At 53.2% G+C, this 25,987-nt stretch overlaps 1 protein-coding gene and 1 long non-coding RNA gene across 8 annotated transcripts in view; one reads left to right on the top strand and one right to left on the bottom strand.

The window, feature by feature from the left end:
- DHX34 (DExH-box helicase 34) overlaps positions 1–20,286 on the top strand; it is a 32,063-nt gene extending 11,777 nt beyond the window's left edge. For all 7 annotated transcript variants that reach the window (XM_067720633.1, XM_067720634.1, XM_067720639.1 and 4 more), the window contains 12 exons: positions 662–879; positions 4,041–4,215; positions 5,544–5,737; positions 6,449–6,550; positions 8,308–8,550; positions 8,811–8,984; positions 9,344–9,461; positions 10,649–10,755; positions 13,013–13,294; positions 14,070–14,246; positions 14,461–14,599; positions 15,330–20,286. In XM_067720633.1, the coding sequence (XP_067576734.1) occupies positions 662–879; positions 4,041–4,215; positions 5,544–5,737; positions 6,449–6,550; positions 8,308–8,550; positions 8,811–8,984; positions 9,344–9,461; positions 10,649–10,755; positions 13,013–13,294; positions 14,070–14,246; positions 14,461–14,599; positions 15,330–15,463 (2,063 nt within the window). In that variant the 3' untranslated portion in view covers positions 15,464–20,286. The remainder of the gene's footprint in view (positions 1–661; positions 880–4,040; positions 4,216–5,543; positions 5,738–6,448; positions 6,551–8,307; positions 8,551–8,810; positions 8,985–9,343; positions 9,462–10,648; positions 10,756–13,012; positions 13,295–14,069; positions 14,247–14,460; positions 14,600–15,329) is intronic.
- Positions 20,287–21,909: 1,623 nt separating this feature from the next.
- LOC137215392 (uncharacterized) lies at positions 21,910–24,512 on the bottom strand. Its single transcript, XR_010939284.1, has 2 exons — positions 23,023–24,512; positions 21,910–22,166 (listed from the first exon to the last, which is right to left on the bottom strand). It is a non-coding gene; the product is annotated as an uncharacterized lncRNA (long non-coding RNA).
- Between the last annotated feature and the right edge of the window lie 1,475 nt (positions 24,513–25,987).

The raw sequence follows: 25,987 nt of genomic DNA, 5'->3' as shown, positions 1-25,987 counted from the left end.
GGCATTATATTTTATATATCTCGATCTATTTAAGATCAAGATCTGTCCATAGTATGGGCATTATATTTTATATATCTTGATCTATTTAAGATCAAGATCTGTTATTGTCTGTCTTCCCAACTAGACTGTTCTCTGGAAAGTCAGCATAGCCTAGTGGTGAGGAGGCACTGGGGCCAGCCTGCAGGTACACTGCCGGCTGTGTGACTCTCAGTGCGTCCGTTTGCTCATTTGTAAAATGGCAGTCATAACAGCACCTCCCTCAGGTGTTGAGGGTTAAAGACGTTAATACATTTGGGGGCTGAGGCTGGAACCTGGCACAGGGTGAATGCTCAGTAAATGTCAGCAGTTATCTTATTGTATTGAATCTGATGCCACTGACGATAAAAGATTCCATAATTTTATGTTGGATGACTGAACCTCTGAGTAAGAAAAGGCTTGAGAAAATAAATGAAAAGATAAATGAATGAGGAAACTAAAGAATACATTAACAAAATGGTAGGGTGGGGCCAAGAGTAAGCTCTCAGTTAGTGTTACTGGAACAAAGGAGTAAGTGAGGGTGTCAGTGAGTGAACGGCTGGGTAGAGGGCCAGGCGCATGGAGGGCCCATGTGGCTCCTGCACACATTTTCCCTTCCCTCCCTGCTACCCTCCTGCCCACCCAGGGAAGGTGAAGGAGATGAGCTATGACCCGCAGGCCAAACTGCAGCGGCTGCAGGAGTTCTGGATCAGTCAGGCCAGTGCTGAGCAGCGTAAGGGCCGGGCGGGCCGCACGGGCCCTGGTGTCTGCTTCCGCCTCTATGCCGAATCGGACTACGATGCCTTCGCCCCCTACCCTGTCCCAGAGATTCGGAGGGTCGCCCTGGATGCACTGGTGCTGCAGGTGAGGCAGGGGCTGGTAGGGGACTGCATCCTGAGTGCTGGTGCCAGAGAGGAACCCAGGAGGCATTTAGACATGGTTTCAGGGCCAGGAAGGGCAGGGCTGGCCAGGCCACTGAGTGGAACTCATTCCTTCCAAATGTCAGATCCCGTATTGAGGGGAGAACTGTTCCCCCAAATCCACAGGGTCATGGGTCATGTGACTCAGTCACAATGCTTTCAGCTGTAACAGAAAACCCATCAAGAAGTGGCTTTTAAAACCGGGGTTTTGGGCTTCCCTGGTGGCGCAGTGGTTAAGAATCTGCCTGCCAATGCAGGAGACATGGGTTCGAGCCCTGGTCCAGGAAGATCCCATGTACTGTGGAGCAACTGAGCCCGTAAGCCACAATTACTGAGCCCGTATGCCACAACTACTGAAGCTTGTGCCCCTAGAGCCTGTGCTCCGCAACAAGAGAAGCCACTGCAGTGAGAAGCCCTCGCACCACGACGAAAAGTAGCCCCCGCTCGCTGCAACTAGAGAAAAGCCCGCGCACAGCAGCGAAGACCCAACACAGCCAAAAATAAATAAATTTATTAAAACGAAAACAAACAAAAAAGAAAACGGGGTTTCTCAGTACATTTTATGTCATGGCTTAGACGTCATTTGCTTAGATTAGGCTGCTGTGACAAATAGACCCACTCACGTAACAGCCAACACAGCAGAACATTAGTCCTTGGGTTGGTGGGCAGCTTCCTTTATTCAGAGACCTGGGCCTTTTTCCTCTCACGGCTCCATCATCTCCCTGGGGCGTCTTCATCATGTGTGTCAGCCAGCGATGGGGAGAGAGCGTGGGACTTACGTTTGGGAGGGTGTGAGGGCCAGGTCCACGAGCAGTGTGCTTCCCTTCCACTCACCCTGGCGAGAGCTCGGTTCTGTGGCCACACCTCACTGCAGGGGAGGCTGGGAAGTGTAGTCTCTGTGCTCAGGAAGAAGCAGAAATTGAAAATGGGGAACAGCAGGTGGCATCTGCCTCAGGCTCACACGTGCCCAGGTGAGAGAGAGGCATGAACCAGCCCCCTTTCCTATGGGTGATGCACACTCATTGTTTCTATTCATTTGATTTCCTTTTAAAAAAAATGCCAGTTGCGACCCATGTCATGGAGTTCCTGACTCACATAACCTGCTGTTTGAAAAATGCTGACTTGAACAATACAGAAAACGTACCGTTTCACATAACAGGAAACCTTGAGCTAGGGAAATTCCAGGCTTGGTTATTTATTTATTTATCTATCTCTATCTAGCTGTCTATATATCTATATTTTTTTGGTTGTGCCAGGTCTTAGTTGCAGCACTTGGGACGTTTTTTTAGTCGCGGCGTGCGAGATCTAGTTCCCCGACCAGGGATTGAACCCCGGGCCCCCTGCACTGGGAGCGGGGAGTCTTACCCACTGGACCGCCAGGGGAGTCCCCAGGCTTGGTTATTTAAATAGAATGGTGATGTCATAAAGGAACAGGGTTTTTTCTAGCTTTCCAGCCTCAGCTTATCAGCAGCTGTCCTAATAACGATGATGATGATGATGATAAAAAGCACTTACCTCGTACTTCCGGGGTGCTAGCTCTGTTCTAGGTGCCTGAGTTATGTATGTAAGTTTTGCTCCTCACACAATCTCTGTAGTAGGTAAACTTATTCCAATTTACGGATGAGAAACAGGATGCAGAGAGGCCAAGTAGCTTGATCCATGTGGTATGGCTGGCAAGTGGCAGAGCCCGGATTCCATCTGAGGCTGTCAGGCTCCAGAGTGTGCCTCATGAATGCCACCTGGCTCTGGTAGCCACGGGCAGCACCTCCTCCTCCTTTACTGTCTGGCTGCAGAGGCAATGAACTGCCCCTCTTTGTGGGTCTCATTTTTTTTTTTTTGGCTGCGCCGAGCAGCTTCCAGGATCTTAGTTCCCCAAGCAGGGATTGAAGCCAGGCCCACGGCAGTGAAAGTGCAGAGTCCCAACCACTGGCCTGCCAGGGACTTCCCAGTTTGTGGGTCTCATTTTTAAGGCCGTGGGAACCTTTTCCAGAAGCCCCCTGGCTGGTCTCCCATCCTGTCTTGTCAGCAGAACTAGGTCACGTGTCCACTCTGTGACCTGTAATTGTCCGGGGTGGCGGGGTGGCATTGCCCAACTGGATCAGAGCAGTGATTCGCAGTCTCAGCTACACTTTGGAATCACGAGAGTGCTTAAAAAAACAAAAAACAGCCGTGCCCTACCCCTCACCCAGAGCTTCTCATTTAAAGGTCTTTTAATGAGTATTAGTGATCTCCCAGACAACACCATAGCTTAGTGAGCAGGGAGGAAGGTGGTGCCACTGGCTGCTGGGTGGATGCCAGAACCTCTGGTGCCCTCCAGATCAGGCCCAGGAGAGCAGGTCACCTTACCCAGAGACTTTGGCGGATCCCCTAGTCTCTCTGAGCCTTGTTCTCACTCTCTCATGGTCATGGGAGCCACCATGCCAGCCCTTCCTTCATCCACTCACCAGAGAGGCGCCGTTTCCCTATGCCATGCCAGGCCTGGTGATGATACATGTTTCACTGCTTTCTCCCCGTGACCTGCTACCCCTCTGGGCCTTTGAATCAGTCGGGATGCTTTGGTCAAAAGTGAGAGAAACCCAACTCAAACTGTTGTTAGCAGAAAAGGGGCTTTTATGGATTTGTGTGTCCATGTTGGGGGGAGGTCTAGCTTAGGAAAAATTAAGGATTTCTCCATCTGCTGTGAATGGGCTAATTTCCAGGCAGTGGAAAAACTAACCACAACAGCTCTGGGCTTCCATCCTGGCCCCTCACAACCAGAGAGGATGCTGGAGCTTCTCTCTCTCAGCTCCAGTCTGCAAAGTCCCAGGAAAGGATTCTGAATGGCCCAGCTCAGGTCATGTGCTCATTCCTTAGTCAGTTGCTCTGACCAGGGGCTGAGAAACCTCAGTTGGTCCAGCTTAGATCGTCTGCTCGCTCCATGGCCAGGGTGTGGAGAAGAGCTGCTAGGTAGACAGACAGATACTGGCCCTCCTTCCCTGCTTCTGTACAATGAACCTTGACATTGGGCATTTTAACGTATCACAAGTTTGTGAGCCCTGAGTCCCCCGGTGTTCCACAGTGGCTCATGTGTTCCCCGTTCCTGACAGGGTTTGGTTCTCATTCCAGATGAAGGGCATGAGTGTGGGGGACCCCCGAACCTTTCCCTTCATCGAGCCCCCCCCACCAACCAGCTTGGAAACGGCCATCCGCTACCTCCGGGACCAGGGGGCCCTGGACAGCTCAGAGGCCCTCACCCCCATTGGGTCCCTGCTGGCCCAGCTGCCTGTGGACGTCGTGATTGGTGAGGACCCCCCCTTGGGGTGATCCCATAGGGTCCTGGGAATGGGTGTGGGACACCGCTTGCTCTGAGTGCCCGGGGTCAAGTCTGGTCCTTCTCTGGGCCCTGTCCATTCATTCTCAGGTCCTCTGGGTTAGGTCCTGTTCTAGCGCCAGGGAGATAGCAGTAAACAAAACAGACATTTCCCTCCTCTGCACAGCCTGTCCCCAGCTCCACGTGGTACCCCCTCTATTGTGGTTGGATGTCAAAACCGCCTGCCTCTTCCTCTTACCCATCCTGAGTCACCCCTGCCCCTGCCGAGGAACTTGCTGACCGAGGCATATTTGTCTTGCCCAATTCTCCTGACTTGAGACATTCTGTGTCTACCAACAAGCCACGGCCCAGAGAATATTGCTCGCTGAGTTCTACCACCTGGGCACCACTTCCCAGGGGAGCTTTCTGCCTGCGTCAATGTCGTTAAAGTCCCCATCATTGCGACACGCTGGAGCGTCAGTACGGGCAGCAGCCTGGATACCACCAACCCTGAGGGCCACCCACAGCCATGGAAATGGTTATTTTTGTTTATTTTAGAAGGAAACAGGGCTAGTGCAAGGAGAATCAGATCTGAGAAGAAAGAGAACAGTCTGTGAGCATTTGCTTTGCGTCAGTGGAAGACTTTGTGGCCCTTATTTCATCTTCACCTGGTGAGGGGAGGGCCTCTGGGCGCTCCTGTTGTACAGTTGAGGAAAACGAGGCTCAGAGAAAGGCTGTCACTCGCTCGCCAGGGAGGCACGCCCCAGCCAGGCTGGCACCGTGGGTCCCCAGGCCCTGTGGAGCAGGCGACACAGATGATGCAGTGCTGGGCAGTTCTGGGCCCCGGTGGCTCAGTTACCGTTCTTCCTCTGTGCCAGGTGGAGCTCCCAGTGCTTCCCAGGTGAAGCACAGTTCATCCTCACAGCAGGTAGATGCTGCGGTTAACCCATTTCACAGATGGGGAAACAGAGGCACAGAGAGGAGGAGGGGCTTGCCTGAGGTGACGGAGCTAAGGGGTTCTGGGACAGCCTTGTTTTACTGCCCTACTTTATCTTATGAGGCTACATGTGTAACAGGAACTTTCTGGAAAGGTAGGCAAGGGGAACAGTGAGGGTGAGTCAGATGTGTGACATGCAGGCCACTGACCTTGGGGCAGGTGGAAACAGTCTTCCATCACATTGGGATCCAATTCTGGGTTTGATTCTGTCCCTCTGGCTCCCAAGGCCCTTTGTGGGTGAGGTGGAGGGTGGGTCAGGGGCCCCAGAGGGCTGGGGACGCTGTCAGGCGCCCAGGAGGCTCAGCGCAGTGTCTGCCCCCAGGGAAGATGCTGATCCTGGGCTCCATGTTCCACCTGGCGGAGCCTGTGCTCACCATCGCCGCCGCCCTCAGCGTCCAGTCGCCCTTCACCCGCGGCGCCCAGAGCAACCCCGAGTGTGTGGCGGCGCGGCGACCCCTGGAGAGTGACCAGGGTGACCCCTTCACGCTCTTCAACGTCTTCAACACCTGGGTGCAGGTGAGGTTGACAGCAGGGTGCCCCCGTCTGGCTGTTGTTCTGCGCGGGGCCAGGGCCTCCCTGCGGCTGTGGCTCCTCCTTGTGCCCCCACCGCCACCCCAGGGACGACCACTGAGCCCTCCGCAGGCCGGGCCTGTCTGGGGAGGACCCTGACTCCACCACTCATGGGACCAGCACGTGCAGAGGCCCCCGCCTGAGGGGGAGCCTGAGGTTTCTAAAGCACTGACGAAAGCCAGTGCCGTCTGGAGAAAGTTTAGATGCCTTAGGCTGGGGGCTATATCTTGAGCACACGTTCCCTGACCGGGCCGGGTCCTGTTCTGGGCAGTGCTGGGGACCCAGTGGTGACTAAAACTACCTGGCCCGGCCCTCCTGGGGCTCCCAGCTCAGTGCAGAAGAGAGACTGTCCCTGGACAGTGACCAGCCAGAATGGGCTGTGATGGGGAGTCCAAAGGGGCTGGGAGAGCCCAGGGAGGGTGTCTGACCCCATGTGGTGTCTGGGAGGGCTTCCTGTAGGAGGGGGCAGTGGGGCTGAGACCTGGAAGAAGGAGGAGAGCAGGTGGTGCTGAGGGAGGGCCGGCAAGCCTGCCTGCCATCCTCCCAGAGGCTGGTGTTTGGGCTCACACTGGGTTCATCTGGGCAGTGGGTCGGCACCCCCATCCCTCCTCCCAGCTGGCCAGGCCCTGACCCTCTGGTGGCCGGACCTCCACCCAGGTGAAATCTGAACGGAGCAGAAACTCTCGCAGGTGGTGCCGCCACCGGGGCATAGAGGAGCATCGGCTGTATGAGATGGCCAACCTGCGGCGCCAGTTCAAGGTGAGGCCCGGGAGGAGGGGTGAGGGCCGGCCTGCCCAGGCAGACAGGGCCAGGAACAGACCTGGCGAGCGGGGGTGGGGGGCGCTGGAGTGGGGTGTGCATGACACCTTCTGCGGCACGGCTTCCCATCCTCTGACAGTCTTCAGAGTCCCACCCTACACCCGCCTCCCCTACCGTCACATCACCAGGTGTGGAGTGCGGCCTGGGCAAAGGAGTAGAGATCCAGGAGGGTTTCCTGGAGGGGTGGACAGGGTCACAAGCCGCATCCTCACGAAAAGCCGCCTTCTCTGGAGTGGGGGAGCCGAGCTGGCCGAGTGCCAGCAGGCCGCACGGGGCACCAGATTTGGAGCCGGACATCCCAGCAGTGAATCTGAGCTCTGCCGCTTGCTAGCAGTGCAACCCTGGGCGAGTTACTGGGCCTCTCGGGGCCTCAGCTTCTCACTCTGAAAATGGGGAGGCCAAAAATAGCCCCTGCCTCCCAGCGTTCCCATGAAGATTAAATGAGTTAATACACCTAGAGCATTTAGAAGGGCCCGACACCCAGGTGTTCCCATACAAGTGTTTGCAGTTTTCATCGTCATTATGAGGATGTGGTTCGGGCTTCCCTGGTGGCGCAGTGGTTGAGAGTCCGCCTGCTGATGCAGGGGCACAGGTTCGTGCCCCGGTCCGGGAAGATCCCAGACCGCGGAGCGGCTGTGCCCGTGAGCCATGGCTGCTGAGCCTGCGCGTCCGGAGCCTGTGCTCCGCAACGGGAGAGGCCACAACAGTGAGAGGCCCGCGTACCGCAAAAAAAAAAAAGAAAAAGAGGATGTGGTTCCACAGCTTGCTTGTGTTGCTAATATTCCACGGACCTCTTTCCATTCGAGCACAAAAAGATCCAGTGCCGAGCACTTCTCTGCGGTCGTGCCACGGAACGAAAATAAAAGAGCCCCTGGGGTAACCGTTCCTCTCGCCTGCGGGAGGGCAGATTGAGGCCCAGAGTGGACGGTCAGCGCCAAGGCCTCCCACGCAATCACGGGGGGCTCCATGTTGGGGACCACCAACATCCCAGCTGTTCTCGGCATCTCTCAACATCTCTGACTTTCTAAAGAGCGACGGTCCAACCTTTGTTGAGCCCCAGATGCTGAGAAACTAATGAAAAGTGTGGGTCCTTTTCTCTCTCTCACTCTGAGTCACATATGATATCCTATCTCTCCTCGTTGGTCAGGGCTCGATGAGAAACAGAAGGTCCAATGCAGTAGGTCCCTGGGAGACTGTTTCCAAAGGCGTGGGCAGTAGGTCTCTAATGTGCATTGGAATCACAGGGAGGGTCCGTGCTATCCAGATTCCTGAGATTCTGATTCAGTCATTCTGGGATGGGGCCCAGGTCTTGGCATTTCTGAGCGTACCCGGAGCCTGGTGACGACTGTGTGCAGAGGAGGCCCCGGGGAGGACCCTGGGTGGTGATGGCCCGGCCTCCTCTCCTCCCTCCTGGCGGCTGGCCCAGGTGTTCCGTTGGCCGATGACAGAGACGGCTCTTTCCTGGAGCAGTCGTGTGCCCGGCACCGTGCAAAGAGTTGTTCTCATACAGCCCCTTTCAGCCCTAACAGCCCTAGCAGGGAGGCCCCAGGAAGGTCCCTGTTCTTCATTTGAGGAAAAGTGTGGCTCTAAGGGTGAGGTCTTGTGCCACCAGCAGCAGGCCCCAGACCGGAACGTGCTGCATCCAGAGCACGCTTGGCCTGCCCCGTGTCCCTCACTCGGGCCCCACCCGCCCCCAGGAGCTGTTGGAAGACCACGGGCTGCTGGCCAGGGCCCAGGCCTCGAAGCCGGGGGACAGCTACAGTCGGCTACGGCAGCGTCGGGAGCGCCAGGCGCTCTACCAGCTGAAGCGCCAGCATGAGCAGGGCCAGGGACGCAGGCGCAAGGTGCTGCGGCTCCAGGAGGACCAGGACGGCTGCTCCAGCGATGAGGACCGGGGCGGCGCAGCCTCCCAGGGGGGCGGCGACAACGTGGACATCCAGGTGAGGCGCCGTGGGGCTGACTGGTGCCTGGGGTGGGCGGGGATGGAGTTGATCAGAGCGGGGATGTGGGCTGCCCTGGGGGTCTTATGGGACATGGCCTTGCTCTGGGGTCTGAGAGGACACAGCCCTGCCCTCATTCAGTAGGCAGGTTTCCATGGACAGGAGTCTACAGAAACCCTTGGATCCACAGATTCCAGTACAAGCCCCTGGGGTAGTGGGGAGGGCCCTCAGGAACCCACCTTCCCCCGTGTTGCCACCAGGATGTGAAGTTTAAGCTCCGGCACAACCTGGAACAGCTGCAGGCGGCCGCCAGCTCAGCCCAGGCCCTGACTCGGGACCAGATGGCCCTGCTCAAGCTGGTGCTGGGCCGGGGCCTCTACCCACAGCTTGCCATCCCGGACCCGTTCAACAGCGGCCGCAAGGACTCGGACCAGGTGGGTCTCCTTCCCTCTCCCCGTCCCTGTGTGTGTTCTGTCGTCTGTCACCCCTTCCCAGCACCTGCTCTGTGCTGGGGATACAGCAGTGACTGAAACAGCCCTGGCCATGCTCTTGTGGGGCTGCAGTCTAGTGGCGGGGGCAGGGGATAGACTCGTTCCCAGACAGATGACCAGAGTGGTTGGGGTCGGGACGGGGACCCAGGGGCTGAGGGGGACCTGATTAGCCTTGCAGGAGGTCAGAGAGGGCTTCCTGGAGGAGGAGCCTTCTGAATTGAGATGAGGAGGAGGGAACCTGGCAGTGGGAAGAGCAAGTCTGAGGGCCTCTGTCACCCAGCGCCCGCCTTCGGCTTCTCCAGATCTTCCACACCGAGACCAAGCAGGGCGCCGTGCTGCACCCCACCTGCATCTTCGCCAACAGCCCTGAGGTGCTGCACACGCAGGAACAGGAGGCCAGGGGCGGCGATGGGAGCCGAGGTACCATGAGCCCAGGCGGGGGTTGGGGGAAGCCCTCCATCGGGGATGTGAGGGGCAGGACAGTGACCTCAGGGTGCCCCTCGCCGTCTGGGGTTACCCCCTCGCTCCTCCCCACATTCAGCTTCGCTGGGGCTTCTGACGTGGGACCTGCAGGTCCCAAGAGCCAGACCTGGCTGGGTGGCCTTGGCAAGTCCACCCCTTGCTGAGCCTCGCCCTCCCCGTGAGGTGCTGGCTGCCCTGAGCCCTGAGCCCGTCCCAAGGCCTGAGCTTTTAGCAATTAGAGCAGCGCCTGCCAGGAGACCTGTCCCGGGAGCCCCGTGAACTTCAGGGCCTGGTCCTGCCTGGGGGGCTCCCCCAGCCCCAGCGTTCAGGCAGTTGGATTCGGTCTACCTTCTAGTGGGATCCAGGCCACAAAACCTGCTTCAGCTGAGGCTGCACTCAGGCCAGGCCAGTCCCACCAGGGTGCCCTTCCCCAGGGGCAGGCCCTGCCCTCAGGAGCGGGCTTCACGTCTGGAACGTGAAGGTCTAGTTGTGTGCTTTGCCTGAGCGCTGAAACACAGCTCATCCTTCTGTTTGTAAAGAAAGTAACATACTGCACTAAAATGGTAAACAGTAATCCCCAAAGGTACGGTTTATGATTTTAAATACCAAAGATAGAATTTGAAGTTTTTTCTCTAATCTTTAAGTGCTGTAAGTTCCAAGTGAATTTACCCTCTTCCTATTACATTGTTTTACTCCTTTTTGGAAACATTTTGTAAGTTCCAGGCATTCTGCAAGTAGAGAGTGTGTGAGGAACCCTCCATGTTCTTGCCTAGCTGTAGCTGTCACCATTTTTCCATCCTTGTTTATTCTGTCCCCTTGATTTTTTTTTTTTCTTTTTGCTGGAGCATGTTAAAGCAGGTCCCAGACATCTTACCAGTTAGTAATAATAATAAAAATCATATTCATAAGGATTGGTTTTTTGCATCACCACAATGCTGTCGTCACCCTTAACAAAATTAACAATAGTTCTTAGTGTCACTGCATAGCCAAAATCACATCCAGCCCGGCAGAGTAGTTAAGAATAAGCCACAGGCATCTCACCATGACACACGTGAGCACGTTCTTTGTGTGGACGTGTGAATGGCCCGGGGGATGACGGGTGTGGGGTGTGGCGGGGAGCTGAGCTGTCCCCTCGACCCTTCCAGATGACAAGGACAAGATGAGCAGCAGGCACCAGCTCCTCACCTTCGTCTCCCTGCTGGAGACCAACAAACCGTACCTGGTGAACTGTGTCCGCATCCCCGCTCTGCAGGTGGGTCCTCGCCCCAGCCTCCCTGCCTCCCAACTCCCCGTGCCATGGCTGTGTCCCAGGGCAGGGGGCCCCAGGTGGGCCTGGAGGAGCTGCCCTCCCCCAGGCTGGCTGCTGTCATTCATCACTCACGGAGTGCCTGCCGGGTGCCAGGACCTCTGGAAGGTGCACAAGGCAAGACCCGGTTCCTGCTCCCCAGGAGCTCACAGCTAGTGGGGGGAGGGCGGGCAGGAGCACTAAACGCAGTGCAGCACTAACTGATAGGGTAGAGGGCGATAAGCGTTTGGGGAAAATAAAAAGAATGGGTGAGGGGATTGGGGAGGGGTGGGTTAGGGGGCAGGGGAGGGGACAGGTTCTAGTATAGAATGAGGCGATCCGGGTGGGCCTTATTGAGAAGGTGCAGTCAAGTAAAGACCTGAGGGAGGGAGGAAGCCATAGGGATCTCTGCGGGAAGAGTGTCCTGGGCAGAGCGAAGAGCAAGTGCAAAGGCCCTGAGGCACCACGTGCCTGGTGTGGACAGGGAACAGCTGGAGCAGAGTCAGTGAGGGGGAGCATGGCTGGAGAAGAGGTCAGGGAGGCAGGTGAGACTGGATCCCCCTCCCCCCCACCACCAGAGGGTTCTGAGCAGAGCCGGGACAGGGTCTGACACGGGGCAGAGGCCAGGAGCCCAGCAAGGAGGCGACTGAGGTCGTAGGGCAGAAGCGGATGGTGCTGGCGGCTGAGAACGTGCTCAGATTGCAGATATACGTGCGTATGTGTGTCTGCAGCCAGGAAGGGGGGTTCCTGACAGCAGTAGCTGCCACACCTGTGTGCCCACTGTGGCCACCCTGCGGTTCCAGGCCTGGCCACAAGTCTCACTTTCTAGGGGAGAAGATGGGGCTGGGTGCAGGGGGCAGTGAGGAGGAGGGCGTGTCCCTTGACTAAGCCACACAGTGAGCAAGTGGCTGAGCCTGAACTCAGGGTCACAGGCCACACCTGAGGCCTCCCCCCATCAGGTGGGCGTCCCCGTTACCCCGAGCCCCTCGCTTCCATCCCAGGGAACATAGAGGGAAGAGAGAAACTCTTCCTAGAGCCCTGGGAGATGTTGTTGACGCTGATTTCCACTGGCACCAAGAAAGCGAACTCTGATCTGCTCCGTTATGTCTTCGTTCAAACATGTACTGAGTGGCCACCTGGCACCAGCCGCTAAGTACTCTTCCGGGTGCTGGGAATGCAGTCGTGATCAGAATGGACAAGATTCCCTGTGTTCGCGGGGCTCATGTATGAGTGGGGGAGGCAGATGGTAAAGAGAAGCACACCAGATGCTGTACCAGTGCCGGAGGAGGAATGAAGTGGGGTGAGGGCCGGAGTGCTGGTGGTCAGCAGGACCTCGGGACAGAAACACGGCTTTGCTGGCTGAGATGCTGCCTGATATTCAATCCCCCCCACCCTGCCCCTGCCCCGTAGTTTCTGAAGATGGAGACTTTCAAACGTGCACAAGAGTAGAATAGCACACTGGACTCTCATGTTCTATCACCAGCCCCACAGACCCTCGGCCCGCGGCGAGCCCTGCCCCGTCCACTCACCCCCGCCCCATCCCACAGGATTTTCCCCAGAGAAAAGTTGAAAGAAGTGTAGAGGGAACACTCAACATTCCCACTCCCCAGTCCTGCAGCTAACATTCGGTCTTTGCTTTATCACCTCTCCACTCGTCCATCTATTTTAACAGGTGGGCTTTCCTTTGAATTTCTTGATGCATTTTAAAGTAAGTTGCTGACATCAGTACCCTTCACCTGTAAGCACTCCAGCACGCTTCCTGTTAACTAACATTCAATGTTTGTTTATATATTCTGAGGATAAAAGGTATAGAGAGTGACACGTACACATATTAAGCACGCCATCTGACAAGGTTGACAAAGACACACACGTGTAGCCCCAACCCTAGGAAGACAGAGGCAGCCACTGGCCTCCAGCGCAGGCGGTGACTCCCCTGCCCCTGACTTCTTGGAACCTGCTCTGTATTTTACTCTTTAGTCTTCATTAGTCTCTTTCTCCGAGTAGAATTTCAGTTCCGTGGGGCGAGGACTGAGTCCATCTTGTTCACGTTGTGTCTCTGGCACCCGGAAGAGTGGCACAGAGTAGGCGTGTGGTCAGTATTTGTTGCAGGGCTGGGTGGGTGGGTGAGTGGGGGGTGGGCAGGAGCCCAGCCAGGCGGGGGGCCTCTCTGCGATGGCATCCTCCCCCTCCCGCCACTGCCTGTCCCCTGCCCCTTCTCTTCCAGTCCCTCCTGCTGTTCAGCCGGTCCCTGGACACCAGTGGTGACTGTTGCCGTCTGGTGGCCGATGGCTGGCTGGAGCTCCAGCTCGTGGACAGTGAGAGCGCTGTCCGGCTCCTGGCGGCTTCCCTGCGGCTCCGGGCCCACTGGGAAAGCGCCCTGGACCGGCAGCTGGCCCACCAGGCCCGGTGGCAGCTGGAGGACAAAGACGACGAGGAGAGGGACCCAGTCAACCGCAAGGAGGTGGCAGCCCTGAGCAGGGAGCTGCTGCAGTTCACGGCGTCCAAGGTACCCGCCTCCTGGGCACCTGCACCCCCTTGGCCAGAGGGGCCATCAGCCATAGGGATGAAAGCTCTGGAAGGCCTGGCTTCCAGCTCATCAATATGCACACATTTGGGGGTTTTCAAACCAGAGAGGTTGATGACAAGCCCAGCGTCACACAGCTGGTAAGGGGGGAGCCAGGGTTTGACCCCAGGAGCCATGCCATTAACCCCTGCGGCCCTCATTCAACAGATGTTTATGAATACATGCTGCACGTGTGGTGCAGGTTACCCCTCGTTAGCAGTTAAGGGCGTGCAGGGTGTGAGAGGGAAGCTGTAAGGTATCTGTCTATTCGTGGAGGACAGATGGGAAGAATTCAGACGGAGCAGATTTGAAACTGATCCCCCACCTCTTTAAGTGGCGGGGGGTTGAGAATTGCTCCTGAGTCTATTGCTATTACACGTGGATGGGGTGCGACCCAGTGGACCAGGGAAAGGGGAACAGGCTGACGTGCTGGAGGAGAAGGGGCAAGGTGGCCAGACTTGAAGGTCAGACTTAAGGTCTGGATGTGTTCCCAGCAGTCATAAGGAGAGAAGGGCTCTGGGGAAGGCAGGTGAGATGGGGGATGGGGCATCAGGGAATGTTCTAGACAAGCCTGTGGTCATGAGTATCTGAAACCGTGTTGCAATTAGCCCCCATAACTGAGAAGCCCAGGGGTGGACTTTCGGCACGGCTGGATCCAGGTGCTCCGATCATGTCTGCCTGAGTCTCTCTCCCCTATTTACTGTCTCTCTTTGTTCAGGTTTCCTACAGCCTCCGGCGGCTCACAGGGCTGGAAATCCAGAACCTCTATGTGGGACCCCAGACCATCACTGCTGCCCCCAGCCTCCCTGGCCTCTTTGGCTGCTCTACCCCGTCCCCCCATCCCACCAAAGGGGGCTACGCAGTCACTGACTTCCTCACCTACAGCTGCCTCACGGTGAGCACGGACCCCACCTTGGCCCCTCATCCTCCTGCCCCTGAAAATGCGACGTCAGTGATTCCCCCACCCTCTGCCCCCAACCGCACTCCAGCTTAGTCCAGGGATGCAGTTTCAGAAAGGGGCCTGCCAGCCCCGAGGGGTTCTGGGAAGGTCCCAGGCTGGCGGCGGGGGGCGGGGGGGAGCCAGGCCTGACACAGCCTGCCTGTCGCAGAGCGACGCGGACCTGTACAGCGACTGTCTCCGCACCTTCTGGACCTGCCCCCACTGCGACCTGCACATGCCCTTCACGCCCTTGGAGCGCATCGCCCACGAGAGCACCTGCCCCGAGGCCCCACAGGACGGTCCCCCAGGTGAGGCTGGGGCTGTGGCGGCCGGGGCGCCTGTGTTTGCCCAGCTGTCCGTCCAGCCTGTGGTTGTTGACTGTGCGTCTGGGCACTTGCTCGACATTCTGGGGACTCACGACCTCAGCCGTTTGCCCTGGCTGGGGCCACGTGCGGACTCCGTCACAAGGACCCAGAGCCCGGGACCAGGAGGCCCTGCAGCCACCTCATTCTCAGGTCGTGGTGTCTGTCTCTCTTTGGTCTCTGTGTCTCCGCCTGTCCGGTTGGCCTCTGTGTTCCTGTCTGTTTCTCTGTCTCTCTCTTGCCGTGTCTCTTGTTCTTTCCTCTGTCCCACAGCTCTCTCTGCCTTGGCCACGTCCATCCTGTTGTCAGCCAGGGGACGCTGCAGTGGGCAGGCCCGGGCACAGAGTCTTCTGCGGTGCCCCATGCGCCACCCGCTGGTGCTTGCTGGGGAGATGGCTGTAGGGCCCCGTGGTCCCACCCCAGGGCTCTGTTTGTCTCTTTCCGTCTCTGTGTCTCTGCTTGTGTCTTTCTCTGTGTCCCTTTCACCCCCTGGAACACAGAGTAAAGACTCGCCTCTGTGTGTGTATTGATCAAGGAGGGCTTCCTGGAGGACACAGAGCTGGAGTCCCCAGAGGCCAGGAGAGAGCCTAACCCCGCCAGCTTTCTGGGATTTGGGTGGGGGTGAGAGCATGCAATGGAGCGTCCCCCTCACAGCCTCCCATCTCCTCTCCCTTAGGGGCTGAGGAGGCTGCCCCCGAGCCCCTCCAGAAGGCATCCGCCCTGCAGAGGCCCTACCACTGCGAGGCCTGCCAGAAGGACTTTCTGTTCACACCCACGGAGGTGCTGCGGCACAGGAGGCAGCATGTGTGAGCCCAGCCTGTCCTGGACCAGGACCAGGGCCAGGGCCAGGGCTCCCGCCCAAGCCCCCAGCCTAGACGCGGAGCTGTGGTCTGGGCCCAGCCCCGCTGGGAGGGAGCATAAATATGTGAATAAAGTCTCACCGATGGAACTTCCCTGGTGGCGCAGTGGTTAAGAATCCGCCTGCTGGGCTTCCCTGGTGGCGCAGTGGTTGAGAGTCCACCTGCCGATGCAGGGGACACGGGTTCGTGCCCCAGTCTGGGAAGATCCCACATGCCGCGGAGTGGCTGAGCCCGTGAGCCATGGCCGCTGAGCCTGCGCGTCTGGAGCCTGTGCTCCGCAACGGGAGGGACCACAACAGTGAGAGGCCCGCGTACCGCAAAAAAAAAAAAAAAAAAAAAGAATCCGCCTGCCAATTCAGGGAACATGGTTTCGAGCCCTGGTCCAGGAAGATCCCACATGCCGCAGAGCAGCTAAGCCCGTGCAGCACAACTGCTGAGCCTACGCTCTAGAGCCTGCAAGCCACAACTACTGAGCCTGCGAGCCACAACTGCTGAGCCTGCGCTCTGGAGCCCGCGAGCCACAACTACTGAAGCCCGCACGCCTAGAGCCCGAGCTCCACAAGACGAGAAGCCACCGCAATGAGAAACCCGTGCACCACAATGAAGAGTAGCCCCCACTCCCCGCAACTAGAGAAAGCCCACGCGCAGCAAGGAAGACCCAATGCAGCAAAAAAAAAAAAAAGTCTCACCAATGGGCTCAGATCTTTAAGCCTGCTCCTGCCCATCCAGAAAGTAGCAGCTGCCTCTTGTTGGTCCTCCGCATGGTCTGGCTCTCATCCCTCCTGCTGCAGCAGGCCATCTGAGATGTTTTGGGGTAGATCCGGGGAGCTAAGGCTGAGCAGGGACCTCAGATTCCAGGTACAGGATCTGATCGCCCCTGGCGACTGCTGTCTCCTGAGTCTGTACTCGCGGCCTCTGCTTTCCCTTGAACCTGAGAGACGCTGCATTGACCCATGTACATGTGCCACTTTGAGAGTTGGACGGGGTGGGTTCAGTGTTCCTGTGGACCCACAGGCTGCCTGTTCACCAGGGTCGTTCTGCTGCGGGGTCCATGGGCAGTCCTCAGCCGTCCCCTCTGGACTCCCTGGCCACGTCTCCCCTACAGACATGAAAAAGATAGGGAACGCTGTGAACGATGATGATGCCAATGAATTCCATGACTCAGTTGAAATCTGGGTGACAACAGGATAGACGTGGCCAAGGCAGAGACAGCTGCGGGATAGAGGAAAGAACAAGAGACAAGAGACATAGCAAGAGAGAAACAGAGAAAGGCACGGACTACCAAAGCTCAGTCAAGAAGAAACTGCACAACGCTATGAACTTATTAGGAAATGTAATTCTTAGTTACAAACACAGAGGACAGGCTAGGGTGGGTTCACTGGTGACCTCCAGCAGACGGGGAAGGAACTCAACAACGGCTCATTCACGGTGTGGAAGGCGACACCTCTGGGCCAGCATTGCCCTAATGAAAAACTTGACTCAGACGACACAGACACAAAACTCCTTCCTAAAAGTTTAGCAACTCATATTCAGCAACATATGAAAAGAACAGTAGTACATCATGGCCAAGGGGCATTTATCCTAGGAATACAAAGTAGGTTTAACATTCCAACGTCAATCAGTGTGATTCACCGTATTAAAAACAGGAAATGCGTTTGACAGATTTTAACAACACCTTGTGGCCTTGGGTAACCCCCTTGACCTCTCTGCTCCAATATTTCTTTTCTCTGACAAATGAACACAGCTGAACTATTTTCCCCAGAGGTTTCATTTTGATATAGAAATCTTGGGTTTAACTTTATTTAATAATAAAATAAATATAAAAATAAGATGGAAATACAAATATAAAAATAAAATGTAAAATAAATTACTAAACAATTAAAATCAATAAAATAATAAAGATTATTTAAAAGTGCAAGTAATAAAATGGTAATTGAACTTCATGAAAATTAATCTGTTTTGCAAAAGATACTAAGAAAAAGAACAATAAAAAAAAGAATGAAAATGAAAAGGCAAGTATAGACTTGGAGAAAATATTCACTATATATGTATATTTAACAAATACGTATATAATAACTACATGTTACAAATATATAAACTATACAAAGAATTCTTTCAAATCAATGACAACTGCTTTATAAGAGGCAAAATACTGAATATAAACTACAAAAAGTAGATAAACGGTTAATAAGCCCATGAAAAAATACTGTCATGGAGATGCAATTAAAACTGCAATAAATATCACAATAAATATCATTAGATATTTATAAATATATATAAATATCATTAGAATGGCTAACAAAAAATACTGACAATACTAATTCAACATGTGGCACAGTCAGAGCTCACGTGTTGCTGGTGGGAGCATTCATCGGTAAAACGACTCTGGAAAAAAATTCAAAGAATCTGCTAAAATCGAACCTGGGCACGTTCTGTGACCTGGCAGTTCCGCTCGTGGACACACACTCCACGGAAATGCACGTGTGTCCACCAAAAGCCAGGGTGTGTTAGCAGCATTATTCGTAGCTGGAACCCAGCCAAATGCCCATTGACAGAAGAATAGTTAAATAATTGTGATGAATTCATGCAATAGAAGGACTAAGCCGCAGCTCCGGCAACATAATGGGGGTGGGGGCAGCATCAGCTGGGCTGCAGGGGGCTGCTCAGGGTTTGTTTCTTGGTCTGGACGCTGGTGGCGCAAGTATGTTTCATTTTCTGGGAAAACTCACCAAACTAATAATGATGTGTGCACTTTTCTGTATATTAAGCTTCAAGAGAAAGTTTTAAAAGGTTGTTGAATGAGTGCCTACCCACTTTGTATTTAGAAAGATCCTGCTAAATTGAAGTTGTACAAATTCCCCTCAAGGAAGATGAAAGTGCCCGTTTCCCCGACAGCCTCACCAGCAGTGAGCATCATCTTTTTAACCTGGGTCAATCTGATGGGTGAAAAATAATGTCATAACGAGGGTTATTTAAGGCAGTTCAGAACAGCAAAGGCACAGCCCCACCTGGAATTTTTGTGCAGGTATTGGAACAGACATGTTTCCCCAGGTAATTAATGGATAGTAAGAGCTTCTGGAACTGTTAAGGGCCGTAGAATTCACCCCTGAGGGGCTGTGACCTCTGGGCCCTCAATTATGACAGATGCCCTGATGGCTGTCTCTGGCCATTTAAAGTTTCCTCCCTTCTTCCACTTATTTCTCTGTTTTTAATACCTTTAGTTGGGAAGTCATTTTCAGGCGCCATAACAGAAAAGGGATAGAGATTTGACAACCAAACAATGGAAATATTTTGAGAGGGTAGAGTCACCATAAAGCCAAAAGACAAGCAGCAAACTGGGAGAAGTGTTTGTAATATCTGTGATGAAGTTTAAGATCCAAAATATATAAAGAGCTGCCACAAACCAATAAGAAAATGATAAAGAGCCTAGGAAGGACACAGTCAAAAGATTTGAACCCACACAGAAGACGAAATAGAAATGACCTAGAATAATATGCAAAGATGCTCGGACTCACTGGCAATCAGGGGAAATTAATGTAAATCAGTACAGCCTGTTTGGAAAGACATTTGGGAGAATCTATCAAATGACCTGTGAAAAATGCCGCTTCCCCTGGACCAGTGATTCCACCTTCAGGAATTTATCCTACAGATACACATATGTCTGGAAATGATGTGTGTAAGGATATTCACACCAGCTTTGTAGGAGCAAAATATGGGAAACAGCGTCAACATCTCTCCATATAGATCTGCTTAAATAAAACCCATCCATATAATTGACCACTTATGCAGCCATGCCAAACAACAAGCAGGCTCTGTATTGATACAAACAATATTTCCAAATTTTACTAAGTAAAAAAAAAGCAAGTTGCAGAACCATGTGTGATATCCCAATTTAAAAAAAATTGACATGTTTCCATATGCTCACGTAATTGAATAGAATCACACACCAGATACAATAGATACGCAGCAAACTTGAATGATGGTCATCTCTGTGGAGGGAAGGGCAGGGGATAGGAGGGGTGGGGACAGAAGACAGGAAAGGGTGATTTTTCTTTTTAAATCAAGATTATTGAGGTCTAGTTTACATACAATAAAATGTCAATACATTTTGGCAAACACACCTGTGTAACCACCATCTCAATCAAGACAACATTTTCTTTCTTTTTTTTATTTCATTTTTAAAAAATTTTTATTTTATATTGGAATATAGTTGATTTACAATGTTGTGTTAGTTTCAGGTGTATGGCAAAGTGATTTAATTATATATATATATATATATATATATATATCTCCATTCTTTTTCAGATTCTTTTCCCATACAGGTTATTACAGAGTATTAAGTAGAGTTCCCTGTGCTATACAGTAGGTCCTTGTTGGTTATCATTTTGTATGTAGTAGTGTGTATATGTTAATCCCAACCTCCTAATTTATCCCTACCCCCCTCCCCTTTCTCCTTTGGTAACCGTAAGTTTGTTCTAGGTCTGTGAGTCTGTTTTGACACAGAACATTTTCAACACTGCAGAAAGTTTCATGGTTCCCCCCTCTTCGGGTCAATGCCCTAGCCCAGCCTCAGCCCCAGGCAATCACTGATCTGCTCTCTGTCACCATTTATTAGATTTCTCTTTTCTAGAATTTCACATAAATGGAAACATACAGCATGTCCTTTTTGTGATAATCCAGTGTCTGAATATTCTACAGTCTCTTCATTCTCTAGATGTTTGGGTTGTTTCCAGTGGGAAGCTATCTGTGAAATAAAGTTGCTGTGAACATTCATGTATAAGGTTTTATGTGGATATGTTTTCAATTCTCTTGGGTAAATACCTAGGAGCAGAATTGCTGCCTTAGGTAGGTGTATGTTTATGTTTAAAAGAAACTGCGAAACAGTTTTCCAAAGTGGTTCATCCACTCTACCTTCCCGCTCACAATTCGAGGTTTCCGGTAGATCCACTTTGTGGTTTTTAATTTTCATTTCCCTGATGACTAATGAACTCGGGCATCTTTTCATGTTCTTATTGGCTATTTGGATGGTCTCTTTTGTGAAGCGTCCATTTAAGTGTTTGATCTATTTCCTGTTGAGTTGTCTTTTTCTTCCTGGTTTGTAGGAGTTCTTTATATATTCTGCATACAAATACTTGTTGAATGTCTGGACTACCAGTATCCTACTTGTGGCTTGCCTTCCTATTTTAATGATGTCTGCTGACGAACAGGAGTTATTCATCTTATACTTCAGTTTGTCCAGTTTTTCTGTACAATTAGTGTTTTTGTGTCCTGTTAAAGATATCTGACAACTATTTATTGAGCACATGCTATGTCCCGGGCATGACTGCTCTAGGCACTGGGAATGGAAAGTCCAAACTTCACTTCTAGGAGGCTTTCCTGCTAACACTTGCACACATGTGCAGACTGCATGTGGATATTCTGTGCTTCTGTTTGCTACAGCTAGTACCGTTTCTGCAGTACAGTTAGCAGAGGGGGATTTACTGTGATGATAGTGCCGCCGGGGCTTCAGCACCCTCACTTGTTCAGGCCTTTTACAAGACCCTGCACCTAATGTGTTGGTAGTTCTATAGTTTTTCCAGAAGAGGGCCCCTCGAATTGTATGATCCTCAGGCCCCACAAAACCTGGATCCACCCAATTATATCAGAAAATTGGAAGCCACAAAGACACTCATCAATTGGGTGATGGCTGAATAAGTTACGCCTCGGAGCTCTCCTTGGCTGTAGAAAAAGCAAGCTCTCCACACAGCACAGAATCATGGTTAAGGGCATGGATTCAGGAGCCAGACAGCCTGGATTCAAATCCCAGCTCTGCTACATACTCATTGTGCAGCCTTGGGCAGGTTACCCAATCTCTCTGGGTGTCAGTTGCTCCATCTGCAAAATGGAGGGTAATGAGATTATCTATCTTGCTGGGTTGTTTCAAAGATTAAGTGAATCCATATATGTAAAGTGCTTAGAACGGTGCCTGGCACATAGTAGGCGTTATTTGAGTGTTTGCAGTTACACCACGAGCTGTGGGAGTGAGCACAGTGATATCTTGAGATACCATGTAGAAATCTGATGGCACTCTCATCTCTAAAAAGTCTGGCCTTGGACTTCCCTGGTGGCGCAGTGGTTAAGAATCCACCTGCCAATGCAGGGGACACGAGTTCGAGCCCTGGTCCGGGAAGATCCCACGTGCCGCGGAGCAACTAAGCCCGTGCGCCACAACTACTGAGCCTACGCTCTAGAGCTCACGAGCCACAACTACTGAGCCCGCGCGCCTAGAGCCCGTGCTCTGCAACAAGAGAAGCCACCGCAATGAGAAGCCGGCGCACCGCAACGAAGAGTAGCCTCCGCTCGCAGCGACTAGAGAAAAGCCCGCGTGCAGCAAGGAAGACCCAACGCAGCCAAAAATAAATAAATAAATAAATTTATTTTACAAAATAAAAAATAAAAAGTGTGGCCCTGTTTCCTCATATTCTTTCCCCATGTCCCTGCCTTGGCCTGTCACCCCTGAAACCCACAAGGGAAGCCTCCCTTGTCTCTCCCAGCTTTTGGTGCTTTGCTGGCGATCTTTGGCATTTCTTGGCTTGTAGATACATCACTGCAGTCCTCCGTCTTCACATGGCTGTCTTTTCCTTCTGGCATGTCTGGGCATGTCCAAATGTTCCCTTTTTATAAAGAACATTTTTATAAGGAACATGTTTACAGTCATATTGGATTAGGGCCCACCCGATGACCTCATCTGAACTTGACCATCTGCTAAGACCCAAATGAGGTCACATTCACAGGTCCTGGAGTTTGGACTTCAGTATATCTCTTTGGGGGACAGAATTCCACTCATAACACCCCTCCTTTATTCCACCCTCCATGTGGCAGCCCGAGGGGCAAAGCACAAACCGACTCTGTCCTTTCTCTGCTCAAAGTTCTTCCAAGATAATGGGATATTATCAGCCCTAAAAAGAAATGAAGCACTGCCATGACACGGATGAACCTTGAAAATACTATGCTGAGTGAAGGAAGGCAGACACAAAAGACCTCGTATTGTATAATTCCGTGTATAAGAAACGTCCAGAACAGGCAAATCCACAGAGCCAGAAAGTGGACCGGTGGTTGCCTGGGGTTTGGGGCTGGGGAGGGGGAATCGGGAGTGACTTTTGGGTGGGATGGAAATGTTCTAGAATTGATTGTAGTGATGAATGCACAACTCTGTGAAGATAAGAAAGTCATTGAACTACACACTTTAAATTGGTGAATTTTATGGTATTTGAATTATATCTCAATAAAACTGCTATCAAACAACTTCCCTGGCTCCCCAGCGCCCTCTGGAGGGATCCCGGCCTCATTGCCCGGCCCCACGTTCTGATGCATCCGCGCGGGATGACCCCACACTGTTGTGGACACGTAACATAAGAGGCTGCAAAGCCACACACAGGAGACACTGCCATGGACACATATAAGGAGGCCCCCAGTTATAAAGACTCACTTTGCCACATGATCCCACCCAGACACACCCCCAGACCGTACCAGGTGGCCCAGTGGTCTCGCCCACCATCCCAGCCAGACACCAAGGTGGTGTCTGTCAGGGATTCTGTCAGCTGTTGAGTATGTTTATCTCAATTGGGCATTCCAGAATTGGGGAAGTTATCACAGGATGGATTCGGGGATGCCCTGGGACCTGAGTGGAAAAAAAACATTAGTCATCTAATCTCCATGAGCACCCCGTCTGACTGGTTGGCCACATTGAAGTTTGGGGTCTTTGGGAATCAGCATGAGTTCAGAGCCGGTGTCTGGCTGTCCCCGAAAGGTCCGATTATTTCCTTTTTCCCAGTGCGCAGTGACCCTGGTCAAAGGCCGTAAGTCCCTTTGGGGAAGACCCGTGGAAAGATTAACAGTATGAATTTTGGGCAGTGTACTGGGGTCCTTCCTCGAGGGGACCCGGCCTCCCCTCATTCAAGGGGCCTTGGGTCTGTAACCTGGCTCAAGCCTGGGGATTGATGGAGGGCCCGTGACTCTCTGGTTTTAGGATTCAGGTTAGACTTTGGTTCACTAGACCCAGAACTCTTCCGCGTATGCAGACCAAGCCAGAACTTAGTGGAGAGGACCTCTATTTCCTTCCTAGGAGCGCCATGATCAACTCCCAGCGCCATAGTCTCTTCTGATTGTTGTTTGCGGGGCTGTCCTTTGTGGTGGCCACGCCCACCGCGGGTGGTGGCCACGCCCACCTGGCCTTCGGCGGCTCAGTGCCGCGTCTTAGCCCCTGCCGCCCCCGGATCGGATGATCCCACTGCACTTGTTTCCCAGTTCAGGGGCGGCCACCGTGAGGTCTGGTCTGCAGAGAAGAGCGGCCGTGGAGACACAACCAGGCTTTGGACATACGCAAGGTGGTCCCCAGTTATAAAGACCCACTGTCTTGTAGTCATGGACACGCACTCACACGGAGACATACAACCTATGAGGCACAGCGTGACAGCCACAGCCCTTCCTCGGTGACATACGTCCCATTCAGTAGTAGGCTCGGCGGCGGACACACTCCTGGAGGTGGCCGCTACACCGATGCCCCTCCCCACAATGGCACGTCGACCCCAGCATCCTAAGTCCATGGCCTCAGCAGTCATGCAATTGTCACACACACGCACATGCACCAACCCCGGTGACCACCTGGCCCTGCCATCCAGCCGCACACGGGCCACCCTGCAGACCCATCAGAGTCCCCGCCTCTCTGCCCCTTCCACTCAGCAACACCAACCCACTGCACAGGCAGCCTCACAACTCCAGGTTCAGCTGGTTCCTCACCCCAGGAAGTGGGGGAGGTATTTTTAGTTACAATTAACCTCCCGCCCAGTTTCTCTCCTCCCCCACGGCACAGCCAATTGATTTAATTAGAGAGGATTAAATGAGAGGTATTTTCAACCAGGTGGGGGAGGGGGAGAGGAGAGCTTCCCCTCCCCCACCTGCCAGTGTCCCTTTGCCAGCCAGGCCAGGTTGCAGGAATACAAAGCCCTCCCCTTCATGTAGACCTCAGGCCTTGGCCCAGCCCTGCCCCCTCCCCCATAACCCTCCCCCACCCGCCTTTAAAAGTGGGGAGAAGAGGTGTCGGAAGTCCTTCTTGCTGTATATCCCTCATCCATCCCACTTCAGTCCCCGAGAGTTTGGGGAGAGACAAACTGTAATCGTAGTCACCAAAACAATTTGTAACTCAGAAAACAATCGGTGATATAAGGCCCTTTAGAAATCATAGACTCTTAGAATTCTATTTTTAAAAATGAGGGGTTGTGAGGCAAGTGGTTAGCTCACAGCCTGCCTGGGTTCTAATGGGAACAGCCACTCTCCAGCTCTGTGACCCCGGGCGAACGATTTCACTTCTCTGGACCTCAGTTTCCTGATCTGGGAAATGTGGCCAGTGATCATACCTCCTCCTGGGGCTTAGTGGTAAGCGTTTACCAGATTGATAGGTATAAACCTCCTGGAACAGAGCCTGGCACAGCACGAACTAGAGAAGGGGTAAAGAAATGTGTAAAGGAGGCACCTGTACTCCCACCCCTACCCTGCTCTGCTTTTCATGACACTGTCAGCTTCTCACAGACTAAATGATGTGCTCATTTATTTGGCCCATCGTGGGTCTTCCCCACTAGGACGTCAGCTCCCCCAGGGCAGCGTCTTGGGTTTGTTCACTCAAGTGCAGGGACGAGCAGAGGGTGCGTGTCCAGGGCATACCCGTGGCCAGGAGGAATGAATGACGAGGTGAAGGCAGCTGAGTCTCAGAACTATGGAATTTCTTCCTCCGTTCTCCACCTGTTTCCCAGGCACCTGCTGGGTATAGGGTGCTTGCTGTCTGAGGCCCCAGGTCACCACAGTGACAGAGAGAGACAAACTCCTGCCTTCTGGAAGTGCTGAGGTTCCAGCCAATAATGAATAGGCAAATAAGTGATGGAAAGAATTCCAGGGAGGGGGTGACGGGGGACAGGGAATGAGGTGAGAGAGAGTGGTGGACAGAGCGGGGTGCTTTGGTTTGGCTGTTCCTGTCTTTGCAGAGGTAACCTCTGAGCCAGGAAGGTGTCCCAGGCAAAGGGAACAGCCAGGACAGACACCCCGAAGGGGGACTGAGCTGGTCATTTTCCACAAACAAGGTCAGCCTGCTGGGGTATGTTACCATGTAGCCCAGTCACTCCTGTTGTCCCCACTGCCTGCCAGCAGAGCCCCCTTGCTGACCTGTGGCTGGCCACAGATACACAAGAGAGCCCTTTTGAAGCCACAAGAACTGCCCAGCTCAGCCTACTACATCAACCTGTAGATTAACGTGCTAAAAATTAATTGGCCTTTTGAACCATGAAGCTTTGGTATGGTTTGTTACACAGCAATAGCTAACCGATACATACAGAGGGCCTGAGGAGAGAGCAGGATAAAAAGCATCAATTATTATTACAATTAGTGATTCATGAGCTTCAAACTGATGAGAATTTGAATCATGGAAGAGACCCACGAACTCAGA

This window comes from Pseudorca crassidens, chromosome 20, assembly GCF_039906515.1.
Source record: "Pseudorca crassidens isolate mPseCra1 chromosome 20, mPseCra1.hap1, whole genome shotgun sequence".
Taxonomy (NCBI): Eukaryota; Metazoa; Chordata; class Mammalia; order Artiodactyla; family Delphinidae; genus Pseudorca; species Pseudorca crassidens.
This window is presented reverse-complemented; position numbering and strand designations above follow the sequence as displayed.